The sequence below is a fragment of the Typopeltis vanoorti genome, chromosome 16 (assembly GCF_054136105.1).
Source record: "Typopeltis vanoorti isolate ZY-2024b chromosome 16, IOZ_Tvanoo_1.0, whole genome shotgun sequence".
Taxonomy (NCBI): domain Eukaryota; kingdom Metazoa; phylum Arthropoda; class Arachnida; order Uropygi; family Thelyphonidae; genus Typopeltis; species Typopeltis vanoorti.
The window spans coordinates 1,473,725-1,487,781 of record NC_143564.1 but is presented as its reverse complement, the minus strand read 5'-3'; the positions used below and the strand labels follow the sequence as shown (position 1 = coordinate 1,487,781).

The 14,057-nt window shown below is 35.4% G+C and overlaps 1 protein-coding gene across 1 annotated transcript in view; it reads left to right on the top strand.

Annotated features, from left to right (window-relative positions):
• Positions 1-14,057, top strand: part of RpL36A (ribosomal protein L36A) — a 73,383-nt gene that overhangs the window by 42,603 nt on the left and 16,723 nt on the right. Inside the window, exon 4 of the mRNA XM_090406043.1 lies at positions 6,661-6,777. Coding sequence (XP_090262169.1) covers positions 6,661-6,777 — 117 coding nt within the window. The remainder of the gene's footprint in view (positions 1-6,660; positions 6,778-14,057) is intronic.

Genomic DNA, 14,057 nt, shown 5'->3' with positions numbered 1-14,057 from the left:
AACACAGTTGACATTTTCAATGATTCTGCTTATTTTCATTGTCTTTGTCTTTTTATTGCTGACCTTCATACCATATCTATTACAACAGCTATTCAATTTAGTCAGAGAATCTTGCAGACTTGTAGTGGATTTATTTAGAAGTATAACATCATCTGCATAAAGCAAAGAGCTCACATTAACATCCCCAATTTTGATGTCATGTTTAATACCACATTCCTTCATAATGTGATCCATATAGATAACGAATAACAGAGGGGATAATGTACATCGTTGTCTGACACCAGATTTAACATTAATCCATCTTCCTGTACTTCCTTCAATTCTAACTGCTGACTTACAATTCAAATAAAGACTAAGTATTGCTTGATGTAATTCCCCATTGACACCATATAACTGCAGCGTATTGAATAGCTTCTCTCTTGACACCTTGTCATATGCCTTTTCCAAATCGACAAAACTTAAATACTGATCGTTGTTTTATTCCCATGCTTTCTCGACTATTTGTCGTAAAGTGAAGATCTGATCCTGACAGCCTCTATTTGGCCTCAATCCAGCTTGTTCTTCACTCAGCTTTTCTTCCACTATTCTTCTCAATCGTTTCTCAAGTATACTTGCATAGATCTTCTCAGGAACACTTAGTAGGGAAATACCTCTGTAATTCTCACATTCAGTTTTATTTCCCTTTTTATATATGGGTACTATGAGAACTCTACTCCAATCATCGGGAATTCGTCCCTCTGTCCAGACTTTCTGAACTATGCAAGAACTTACAGTGGTTGTAAGACTTTTATACCACCATACTTCAGCATTTCTGGTCGAATATCATCTACTCCTGCTGCTTTCCACATTTCAAGCCTTTGATGGCTTTTTCTACTTCAAGTATGGATATGTATTCCTGACTGCATGCCTGGTCAGTGTTTTTACCACTGTGCTATCATCACTGCTTGTTTCATTTAACAGGCTTTCAAAGAATTACTCCATTCTTCAAGGATATCTTTTTCTTCAGTTTTTATTTCACCTTTAATCTCTAACTCCTTTTACAGCACTCTTTCCTCCATTCCTAAGCTTCTTCAACAACCTCCAGAATATCTTACCACCTTCTTGATATTTATTTTCTATGTTCTTGCCAAAGTCTTCCCATGACTTTTGTTTAGCTAGTTTTACACACTGTTTAGCTTTCTTACATTTGTCTCTGTATTCTGTAAGAGTAAAAGCTGACTTATTTGCCAGGAACTTTTGATATGCTTTCTTCTTTTCCTTCACTGCCTCTTTAACTTCCTGTGTCCACCAGGGAGTTCTGATTTTTTTTTATCCTTGCTGACAACCTCACCACATGGCTCTCTGGCAGAATCAATCAATGTTTTCTACTGAATCTCCAAAGTTTGATTCCTGTTCTCAAACTCTTTCATTTTTTCTTCAATAATCTTTGTGTATTTTAGTCTACAGTTCACATCTGAGAGCTGCTCAAATTTTATTTGCTTTAAAACTTTCTTACATGTTATTCTTTTCAGTATGAAATTCAATTTTATCCTGCTCAAGACTAAATAGTGATCACTTCCAATTTCAAATCCTCTGTACACTCTGGTGTCGTGCACCAGGGAGAAAACATCACTATCAACAATAACATAGTCAATGAGACTTTTCTTATTCTTTGCCTCTTCTCTCCATGTGAATTTGTGCACATTTTTTGTTGGAACATGCTGTTAGTAATAATCAGTCCATGTTCTGAGTAGAAATCCAACAGATATTTGCCATTATTATTAGCTTTGCTCTTTTCTCCAAATTTTCCCAAAATATTTTTGTATGTCTCACAATCATTTCCTACTCTGCTATTTAGATCCCCAACAAGGACCAACTTTTCCTTTTTCATTGTGTCAGTTGCTAAAGCCTCAAAAAATTCCTCCACTTCTACCTTAGTAGAACCTTGTGTGGGACTATAGGCACAAATAAGTCTCATTGTCCAGTTCCCCATTCTCATATTTGCCCACATTACTCTACTTGAGACTGACTGCCATTCAAGAAAATTATCCTCTTATTTTGTGTTGAATACTTTGGCTACTCCTTCTTTTCCTTGATTGTCATTGCTTGAATATAACATTTTGTATTTATTGCTCAGAAAGATCTCGCCAGTTTTTGTCTGTTTTGTTTTAGTCACCCCTATTATGTCGATCTGGTACTTATCTAATTCCTCAGCTAGCTCCATTTCTTTATCATTCAGGCTTCTTATGTTGATAATACCGATCTTTAACTCTGGTGATGTTGCGTTGGGGTTTGTTTTCATATTTGTTCCAGTAGCTGACTTTTTTGCTGTTCACCCTGGTTCCCTGGCGAAAACAACAGGGGTCTTGTTTAACCGTGCGATGCCCCAGCCGGAATGAAATTGTCATGTTGTACCATGATTTTTTATTTTGGTTTAACCAGTAAGAATACAATTTGGTCGTCTAAATCCCAAATTGCCTTGAAATATTTATAACATTACATTTGTTTGCAGTTTTTTTTTTATTATTTTATTTGAAATAACCTTACTGACTTAGGTCACACACTCAATTGACAAACATTACACCAAGAAAAGAATGAAAAAACTTATTTCTAATCTGTAAAAATAAAAGTTTTTTTCTGTTGCCTGACATCTGAATATACAGACAGGACCTAGTGTTAATGCTCTCAATTGCAATCATTGAATCCTCTTCCAATTTCTGATATGTCTTCTCAGAGGATATACAGGATTCTATGATGGCATTACATGAAAAGTACGTTATTAGTATCTTCGGATCAGCAGTCTTCCACCAAATTAGTGTTTTCTATTGGAAGTAAAATTAAATATACTGGAGATAGTTGGTAATGTAGCCCTACAGACAAGAATTAGCTGTCGTTGGGTGTACTGTCTTGTGTCTTATGCAATTCTCACTACAATATACAGTCATCCCTCGACTTGCGTCCATTCGAAGATATGTCCTAATCCAATAAGGGAATAAATAACATTTTCTATTTTGCAACAATGCATCATATGCAGGAGCAATGGGCATTTGTTTTCAACAGTTCCTCTGTTGATTTTGTGTTTGAGAAATGGGTGATTTGTGTGTTTATCTTTAAACATTTCACGATATTATGTGCAACATGGCCTCCTACATGCCCACTCAAAAAACCTAGTGAAGAATCACAGAAAAAGAGGCGAGCAATTGATTAAATGAAGTTGCAAGTTATAAAGCAACATGAAGCTGGTAAGCCTGGCAATGTGATTGCACATTACTTTGGATGGTCTCCTTCTACAGTGACAACCATTTTGAAAAATAACGATAAAATCATAGAGGCTGTGAAAGGATCTGCTTCCATTAAATTGACGATAGTGACGAAGCAATGACACGGTCTTATAGGTGATATGAAAAAGCTACTTGCATCATGGATAGAGGACCTGAACCAAAAGCAGATACCCCATACCGCCATGACCATATCCGCTAAGGCACTAGATTTCTTCAACATATTGAAGGAGAAAGAGGGGTCTGATTTCGACTACAAATTCAACACTTCTTGCGGTTCATGAAATTCAAGCAGAGTTTTGCACTGCATAATGTGAAAATGTATGGTGAATCTGCAAGTGCCGACGAGAAGCTTGCCAAGGAGTTTGTAGAGAAATTGGATAAAATTATGGAGGAAAATTATTTGACAGCAAATATTTAATATGGATGAGACCTTGTTTTTTTTTGGGGGGGGGGGGTGTCCAAGTGGACATTCATCCATCAAAAGCTAAAATCTGTGCTTGGTTTCAAAGTTTTTAAAAACTGTATTACAATTCTGTTAGGTAGTAATGTTGCTGGATATAAACTGAAACCATTTGTGATACGGCACAGTGAGAATCCAATAGCCTTCAAAAACATTTTTGTGAAGGGCCTTGCAGAAATGTTCTCTGCAGTTAGCGATGTTCTCAAAAGGGCTGAAGACGTGGACCCCGATGTTGAACACTACTCATTAGTAGAAAGGAAAGTACATAATGCGTTTGTATTTTTGCTATAAACAAATTTGTGATGAAAAGAAGAAGAAGAGCAAAAGCAAATTGGACATTTTCATTAAAAAAAAAAGTTACACCAGAAGATCCACAGCCTAGTCATTCACATAGGGAAAGTAATGAAGATGTGATCGTGGAGGAAGATTTGGGTGATTATTCTCCTGTTTTATAGTGGCAGTAACAGTACAGTTTTATGAGGTTTAAAAATTAAAATGACAGTATACTTATTACGGTTAAGTCCCTAATCCCTATAACTCTGTTGATTTAATGTATCGACTTACGTACTGCCGAATGTAATGAACCCCAACGTAAGTCGAATGATGACTGTACACTTCAATTTTGATTGTGTGAATGCATTTTTATTGATGTGAAAGTATTAAGAGTGCATAGCGCATCAGCGCTGATCTTAATTGGTCCAATGCAGTTGGACCAATCGTAGGATAATTTTGAATAATTTATCAATTAATATAATTTTAAATATGGAAAGCATAAAGGTCAAATGAACAAATGCTATGCTTCACGTGCACTGTTTATGTGAGAAGCACAAAGGGCTTATGCTTCTTCGTGAGATTAGATTATCATTGGCAAATACTGGAGTGAGACACAGCTAAATTTTGATACAAATTTTCAATACAGCCATATAATATGCACACAAACTGGAAAAAGTAATTGCTTGGGAAATTATTTTTCTGGAATGAAACAAGGGAAGGCTGAAAACTCATTTTACATATTTATACACAAGTTCCAATCTCCTTTGACTATAATCATACAATCTGTGAAATCTCTGTGCAGAAAAAAAACGGGACATTCAGTAGATAACCAACACTATTCCCCATTGTAAATATGTACGAAAAAGTTAATAGAAAATTACTTGTCTATATTGGTCTGCTAACCATTTCAATTTAAATGTATAAACAACGGTTTAATGGTTTGACACAGTAACCAGTAACGGCCACTGATTTCTGGGTGCTATTGTCTCAGTGCACAACCTGCCTCGCCTTCATAGGTGGTTTAAACCATTGGAACAAAGAATTTGACCTGCTGCCCAATCTGTACATCTGTTCAAAGGGCTCAAAGGTGGCCATATTTGTGACCACACACACAGGCTATTAATGTGAATATGATGCAGTTTTACATGTCAAAAACTGTCCTTTTCATGAAACATTAGTATATTGTTCCTGTGAAGGTTTCTGTGGTTAAGAAATGCAGTATAGCTATTCCGGTTTTGTGACCACATTTTTATTAAAGAAAATTGTTTTTCAAACTAAACAAGTACTAAAAACAACACCCGACAAGTTTTGTTAGTCTGACGACTAACATCTTCAGGGATGAAGAGAACTAAAAGTTTAAAGTACAAGCTACTAGAAATTACGAAAATTAGTTCATTTGTTGGTATTTTGAACATCTAAAAAGTTCATTAAACAACCGAATAACAGATTTATACAACCGTTAATGTGTGTTAGCTGGAGACAATGCTGTTTCTTGTTGCGTTCTGTGGTTCACGCTCACTCTGTCAGCGGTCTGAAATTGGTAACTTTTTAATAAACGATGACCAAACTTGATTTAAAATCATTATTTTAAATTGGTTTTTGTTATTGCATAGGAATTTTAATCATATTTGCTGTCTCTTTGAATTTTCTTGTGAAACAGTTCGCAAGAAATGTGTGAAATGCTAATCCTGATTTATGTTCTCTCTTATTTTGTATGTCCTTCTGATGTTCGCTCATGCAGATTTCTCCTGATCTTCCCATCTGGCCCACACAGGAACAGTGAATATTATAAACCCCTGATTTTTTCATTTAATTTTACAAATAATGCAAAACCAGGAAACAATTATTAGCTTTTGCAAAAATATAATATTGGTGATATTGCTATTCTGTGGGTGTGCACTGCACCCCCTGAATATAAGTCCCTGCTAGAATTGGGTTGATCTCTGCTTGCTGATTGAACATTTTCTAGGCCTTTATTTGGCTAATTTGTTAGTATTTGAATTTTAGTGGAGGTTACTTCTCCAGTTGATGAAAGTTTGATTTTCAATTTTGCAACCCAGAAAATCTGATTGGAAAATTCTAATTAGAATTAAGAGCACAGATAGCATTTGTCAGCTGTATTCTTGTTTCATCTTTCAGCTGATATGCTAGTTTGGAATACACTCTCAACTTGTCATGAAACGTTAGAGGGTTTATTTAGGTTTTATTTTTTGAAAAAATAATAATTCATCACCTTTTCACTATAAGTTCCCTTATCAATAAAATACTAAACTGCATGATGCTGTGTACAGATGTTTTTGACATCATATCATTGGTAACTAAACAGCTGAATTAAATCCAGCAGGTCATAATTTTGTTTCTGAACTATGCATATATTTCAGGATAATAGATGAATTTATTATGCTGCCAACATTTTGCATCATTTGCATTCTAACTAACTTTGTAACCATTTGACAATTCATATATTATGTTTTATTGGTAAGGAGTAATTGACAAAAGGAAAATGTCAGCTTAATGCATGATTTTATTAGATATTAAAAATCAGAACTTCACCTAGTATATAATCAATAAATATGTGTAAAATTTTTATTTCATTTCATAGTTTACCTCAGTATACCATAATACTTTTTCCTAAAATAAAAATAAAAAAATTCATTTTTATTGCAGGCAAAAACTACAAAGAAGATTGTGTTGAGAATGGAATGTACAGAATGCAAATATAGGAAGCAGTTACCTATTAAAAGATGCAAGCATTTTGAAATTGGTGGGGATAAGAAGCGAAAAGTGAGTAGCGATTCTTTGCCACAACAACAAAAAAAAAAAAAAAAAAAAATGCAACCTGTAGTGATTTTTGTAGTTACTAATGGAACAAAGAATGTTTATAGCATTATATTACTATTTTAGGTATTATCTACAATCACCCTTCTTGTAGATAAACTTAAGTTGGTAATACATAGTTGTCAGATTTTAGAGAAAGACAACTTATACTAGAATATTAATTAAAAACTTGAACACTTCCTATATTTCGGTAATGTTACATTACAATCTTCAGGGATCACAAAATAATATGTGCACGCAGGCACTAACACTAAGTGTGTTGAGCTGATGTTCTGTTAAATAAACAGTACTGTTATTTATAAATACTGGTTAGCTGCTCATATTCATTACCATCCATGTGCACATGGTAAGAGCATTTTAATGCAAGCATTACCATTGACTCACTCTAATAAACTTGCATGGTTTAACAGACTGCCCAAAATCCTTCATCTAAGTTCCCTAGGTACAATCCTATACTAAACAAACTTCTTGTAGTCCCTAAGAGTTTTTAGTAAGATTTTGCTAGTTCAAAATAGTATATGAATTTTGAAGCATCATGCTTTCTGTGAATGATACAGTATTAGGCCATCATAATATTATAGCTGAGATGTGTGTGAGCAGTACAGCTTAGTAGCTGCTGCTGACTGAAAGTTTATCCTTTCCTTATATGTAGAGGATACTATGCAGTCCCACACAATTAAAATTAGTGTTCTGTTGTTTTTCAGGTGTTTAATTTAAGCTTTATTTTCTGTCCTAGTGACTTTCCTGACTACATTATTATATATGATTTTGTGTGTGTGTGCATGTGGAAACTACTACTTCTTATTGAAATTTCCCAATGTTATGAAAATTTTGGTTATCTTCCACAATATGAACTTCAATTCTTTATTCACATCACCCCCCAAGTTCCTGGCCAGTTTCCTGCGGTACAGTTCCAGTATCATCATAGGTTAATTGATATTACTCTTCTGGATGGTGTTGACTAATTCTTTATTTCTAATTTCTTAAGACAGAAAAAAAATTCTAATGGGGAAAATCTCCCACCTCTTCATTAGACTAGCTAGCTAGCATTCAGTTGTGCATAAAGGATTCTTGGTTACCATACTTTCAGTACGCCTTTTAAAATTTTAGTTACATTGGTGTACCTCCCCCCAACAAAGACAAATTGGACATAGTTATAATTATTAGTATTTTATGTGCCACCATAATTAAAAGTATTTTAACATTAAACTTTTTTTTATAATTATTAAATACATTTTTTTAGTTATATAATCCAGAAACAAAAATTTAAATTTAAATTTTTCATAAAAGGTTTTAATGGAAAAAAATTAGCAGAGTTTCAATCCTATCTTTCAGACTGTATGGATTTAATCATGGTATCTTTAATTTATAGTGTAACCAAGTGAGAAAACTTCCATCTATCTCTAATTCAGAGTATTTTAATCATGTGTGACACCTTTTGGCTACTCATATGAAAATATGACTTCTGCATTACTTCAACCTTAGTATCACCTCTGGGTCTGGCTTACACTGATGAGACCTCAATAAAGGTTGAAACCAGTCTGGGTAGTGACCCTTATCATAATGCATAGCATTATACATGTCTATAAGTATATGTGTTTTGCATTATAGGATACTAAGGCAAGTGATATGAAGTCATTAGGTTCTATATACGAGTTGTCCCAGTCCTGAAATTATTTCAGGCACAAACTTTGTTTGCTTACACTTGGATAAAGGATTAAACCAAGAGATTATACTTTGGATTAAAGATGTTGAAAGTTTTTTCAATGGTTATACTACAAATTAAAGATGCCAAGAAATAATATTCTTGGTTTAATCCTTTATCCAAGTGTAAGCAAACAAAGTTTGCACGTGAAGTAACTTCATTAGCATTATACTTATCCATAACGATATGTGCTTTGCATTATGGGATACTAAGACAACTGATGTGAAGTCATTGGCCTCTATATACAAGTAGCCCAGTCATGAAGTTACTATGGTGGAGGCTTTAGTTTTCAAAATTTCAGTATGGATTTTAAAAACTGAAACATTCTGAGTCTTCAAATCCCATATATTAGGTCCAGGAAACTGGCTACATGGAAATCTTACTGATGCTATGATAGTGCATTTAATCTTATATACATATTCTACTGTATCTTAGTAGTGTGTATTCTGGAATAAAAAAATATCTCATGGATATTTTTTTATTCCATGAGAATAAAAAATTTGATTTTTTTATTACAATGCGATTTCTCTATGTGGCTGGTAACACATTATGAAAAGACCTTAAGAAGGTTCTCCATGGCCGAACCTAGGTCTCCATCCACATGGCGTCATTACTGACTGAGCTACAGATTCTCTGTAACATGCATAATCACTTGGGTAGCAACAATTTGAACTCTTAACTGTGGATTTTTAAAAGCGTGTGTGTGTGTGTGTGTGTGTGTGTGTGTGTGTGTGTGTGTGTGTGTGTGTGTGTGTGTTAAAGATTTGCATTATGGGATATTAAGGCAACTGATGTGAAGTCATTGGCCTCTATATACAAGTAGCCCAGTCGTGAAGTTACTATGGTGGAGGCTTTTCTTTAACATTTATTATACCCAAGGTAAAATACTTTCTACATTTATATCTCCTCCTGAGATTTTTATTTAATAAGGTTAAAACACCTTGTGGTAACTTGTTCTGGTAAAATATTTATAAGCTCTGTATTACTAAAACCTTGATATTTCTAGCCTGGCTCCCACTGATGAGACCTCAATAAAGGTCAAAACCGGTCTGGGTAGTGGCCCCTTGCTTTTAATACAAAGCATCATACATCTCCTCCAAGAGATGCACTTTGCATTATGGGTAAATATTAAGATTAGTGATCAGTGCTTATTCTCCTTTTACCATGAGTTACCTTGGTCTTACACTACCTGCAGGGTCAGCTAGAGTTGCATTACATGCAGGTGCAAACTTGACTTTTTGTCTGTTTGCTTACTTGGGAAATGGAGTAACACCATGCTTAAAATAGCTTGGTTTCTTTAACATTTATTATACCCAAGGTAAAATACCTCAACATTAAGTCCAGCACAAAATAATATATACCCAGATGTCTTAATACTCTTGTAATATATATATATTTTTTTTTATTAGAACTTAATTTTATTCGTAGGTTGAAACATAGATTCATTACCAAAAAAAGGTTGATTTTTTTAAAAAATTTTCATGATAAAATATAGACAGTGATATTTATTTTGATTACTACTGCTTATTTTATTAGTAATGCTTTCAGTGGCAATACAGTATAAGTTTTTTTTGGCCCTTGCTGATAGTACCCTATGGTTAGAAAGATCTGAGTTTAATTTCTGTTGTAGGAATAGAATAATTATAAGCACTGAATATCTGAGTTGATTTCATTGAGGTTGCAGGTTTGTGATCCTGCAAAACATGAAATCTTGGCTACTGGCATGATAGTGAATGATAGCATTATTTGTCAGTGTTATCAAACCCACAGCTATAAATGTTTCACAAATCTCTTGAATATAATTTTAACCATTTTTTTCCTCGTGTTAGTTCCTAATTTCCTTCGTTGCATTTTGTTATTTAGAAACATGATATGCATGTTATTCACATTATATAAAAAAATTCTGAGTTTGAACTTCAAGAATTTTCAGTAAAATCTCATGGATTCTTTGATGCAGATGATTAGGTCACAAATTTGCAAACAAGCAAAGTAGAATACAAGATTTCAAGTGAAATAAGAAACTTCTAATACAGTGTGTAATATATGTACTGAGTAGTCTGAAAACTATTAGTTTACAGTTAGGTAGGTGGGTTTTATATTATGAAATCCTACTCACCATGCAAAATATGTATTTTTCCAGGATTATGCATTTTTCAATCATTCCCTATTTTTGTTTATATGATAGTCTGAATAGGAGTTTTAGCAAGTGATTAGTGATGTTACATGTATGTTTTCTTAAAGATTGTTAGAAATTTAAAGATTTTTATTTTTTTATTCAATTTTTATTTTGTCCATTCTGTAGCCACTTGCTAATCGGAAAAATCTCACTACTATATGAGCCCTGTGTATAATATATATATATATATAACTTAATCAGCACAGTACTATTCTGAAAGAAATTCACTATAGCAAACCTATCTGTTATAACTAACTGCTTCTATGGTCTGAGTTTACTATTATGAGTCAACTGTAGTTTATTTTAATCAACTGTGTGATTAGCAAGGAAATGTTGCTTTCATGTCTGTAATTGTTGTTGGAAAGGTGTGCTTTAACAAGAGGCAGTGAGACTCATTAGTTCTCTTTCATGTTATCTTTCTCTGAGCAGAACTGAAGATTGCTCTTGTCTAATTATGTAACACTTAGGAAAGGATGTTGAAAGTTTATTTTTCACTTGGTTAGACTATAATAAATTTAGTTTAACCCTTTATCCAAGTGTGAGCAAACAAAGTTTGCACCTGAAAGTATCTTCAGGACTGGGGTAAGGTGGTACAACACCGGGCAACTCGTTGCAAAGGTGGAGCAAGCTAACATCACTCCTATCTCGGTATCTCCCATAATGCAAAACACATCTCCTTGTGGATATGTATAATGTTATGCATTAAGGGAAGGGCCACTGCCCAGACTAGTTTCTAATTTAATAAAAAGGAGGTGGAGGTTGCAAAGGAACAATTTGGCTTCATGCCTGGTAGATCAACAACAGATGCTATCTTTGGGTTACGACAGATGATGGAAAAATATCGAGAGAAACAAAGGGAGCTACATCTGGTATTTATTGATCTGGAGAAAGCATACGATAGAGTGCCAAGGCAAGAAGTCTGGAGGTGTCTGAGGGAGAAGAAGGTGCCGGAGAAATATGTCAGGTTGGTGCAGGAAATGTACAGAAATGTGAAGACAAGTGTTCGGATCTGTTTGGGACAGACAGAAAGTTTTCAAGTAACAGTTGGCTTGCATCAAGGGTCAGCATTAAGTCCGTTTCTGTTTAATATTGTGATGGAGGTGGTCACAGAGGAGGTGAGAGAAGATGCACCTTGGACAATGTTGTATGCAGATGACATCTTGCTGTGTGTAGATACAAGAGAAGAAGAGGAAACTAAACTGGAAAGATGGAGAAAAGTACTGGAAGAGAGAGGTATGAGACTGAGCAGAAGTAAGACAGAGTATATGTGTTGCGCAGTGGGCGGTGGCCAGGAGACAGACCTGGAGCTGGAAGGAAATGTCATCAGGAAGGTGAGAGACTTTAGATACTTAGGTTCGACAGTGGAAGAAGATGGAGGAGGTGAGAAGGAAGTGGGATGCAGGATACAAGCAGGTTGGAGGAACTGGAGGGAGATGGCTGGAGTGTTATGTGATAAGAGGGTGCCGATCAATCTGAAAGGCAAAATTTATAGGACAGTAGTGAGGCCAGCTATGACATATGCTATAGAAACTGTGGCCTTGAGGAAAAATAACATCAGCAGGATGGAAGTAGCAGAGATGAGAATGCTTAGGTGGATGTGCTGTGTGACCAGAAAGGATCATCTGAGAAATGACTATGTCAGGGGAACAGTGAAAGTTACGAACTTAGGAGCGAAAATACAGGAGGCAAGGTTGAGATGGTTTGGTCATGTGATGAGGAGGGAGGACGAATATGTGGGAAGAAGGGTCATGCAGATGGATGTGCAAGGAAGGCGGAAGCGTGGGCGGCCAAAGAAGAGATGGAGGGAGCTGGTAGAAGAGGACTTGAAGATGAAGAACTTGGATGTGGTGACAGCCCAAGACAGGAAGGTGTGGAGGAGACTCATAACAAACAGTGACCCCACTTAAGTGGGAGAAGCTGCAGAAGAAGAAGAAGATTAAGGGAAGGGCCACTGCCCAGACTAGTTTCTAATTTAATAAAAAGGTGGCACGCCATTTGGCAACTCCTGTAGGTAGAGATGACCTTGATGATGCTTCTATCTGGCTCCCACTGAAGAGACCTCAATAAAGGTCGAAACTAGTCTGGGTAGTGGCCCTCCCCTTATTGCATAACATTATACATATCTGCAAGGAGATGTGGTTTGCATTATGGGAGATACTAAGATAGGATTGATGTTAGCTTGCTCCACCTTTGTAACGAGTTGCCCGGTGTTGTACTACCTTACCCCAGTCCTGAAGATACTTTCAGGTGCAAACTTTGTTTGCTCACACTTGGATAAAGGATTAAACTAAATTTATTATACTTAGGAAAGGAAGATGTAGTTCCTGAAGTAAACTGAATTGTGTGGTGTATGTAGGAATTCTATTTGTTTCATTTGAGAATCCATTGCTGATTCTTCCATGTCACTGCTTTAATGAAACATGATGTTCGTGAAATAAGAAACTAAATGAATTATATAGTTCCTTATTTATAACTAACAGATCTGCTCGTTCTATTGTGCATCTTAATCATGTGACCTCTAGAGCTTCTGTAGCTCAGTCAGTATAGACGAAGCCCTTTGTTCAGAAAGACCTGGGTTTGATTCCTATCCATGAATGTGGAACCTTTATCTGGTATCTTTCAACTAAAGGTGAGTTAGCTGGTCTCATACCCAAGTAGATGGTTTTTCACCTGGAAATTCAGTTTTTTTGTCCCTCAAAACAGGCAAACGAGTGCCTTGAACACAGATTTATAGTCATAAATATATTTAACCCTTCATTAGGAGGGCTCAACCCACCCTAAGAGACAGGGGAGAAATGGGGGGATCCCATATGAATAAATAAATATCACCTGTTATACTTCAACCAAATAGGAAGGCTGGCATTAATGTTAAATTAGGTACCAACTCTGACAAGACCATTTTTAATTATCATTCAGTTTCTTTCTGTCACAATCCACTGAAGCAACTTCTCCATTGTGAGAGCTACATTGCTGTGAAGTGAAGGTCAGCCAGTTTTTGTCAAATTTAAACAAATTATTGTTACTTACCCAGTTTTGGGAAGAAATTCTGATAATGGAAATTTAGTGATTCAGTTGATCACCAATGTAGTGAACTACCAAAAAATCCCATCCAACTGCCTATAACCATAATGGCATTATAGAGAAAATTTGCTATATCAAACTAGCCACAATAACAAATTCTTCCTTAGGTCACTATTAGTTTACTTTACGAGAGAACTGTAGTGTTGGATGTTGGTGGGGTAGTGCATTGTTCTCCTGAAACAGACCATCAACTGCATGATGCAACAAAGTGTGTAGGTGATTAGCCAGTACTTTCTGGTAGCTTACAGCATTTAAGGACCTCTC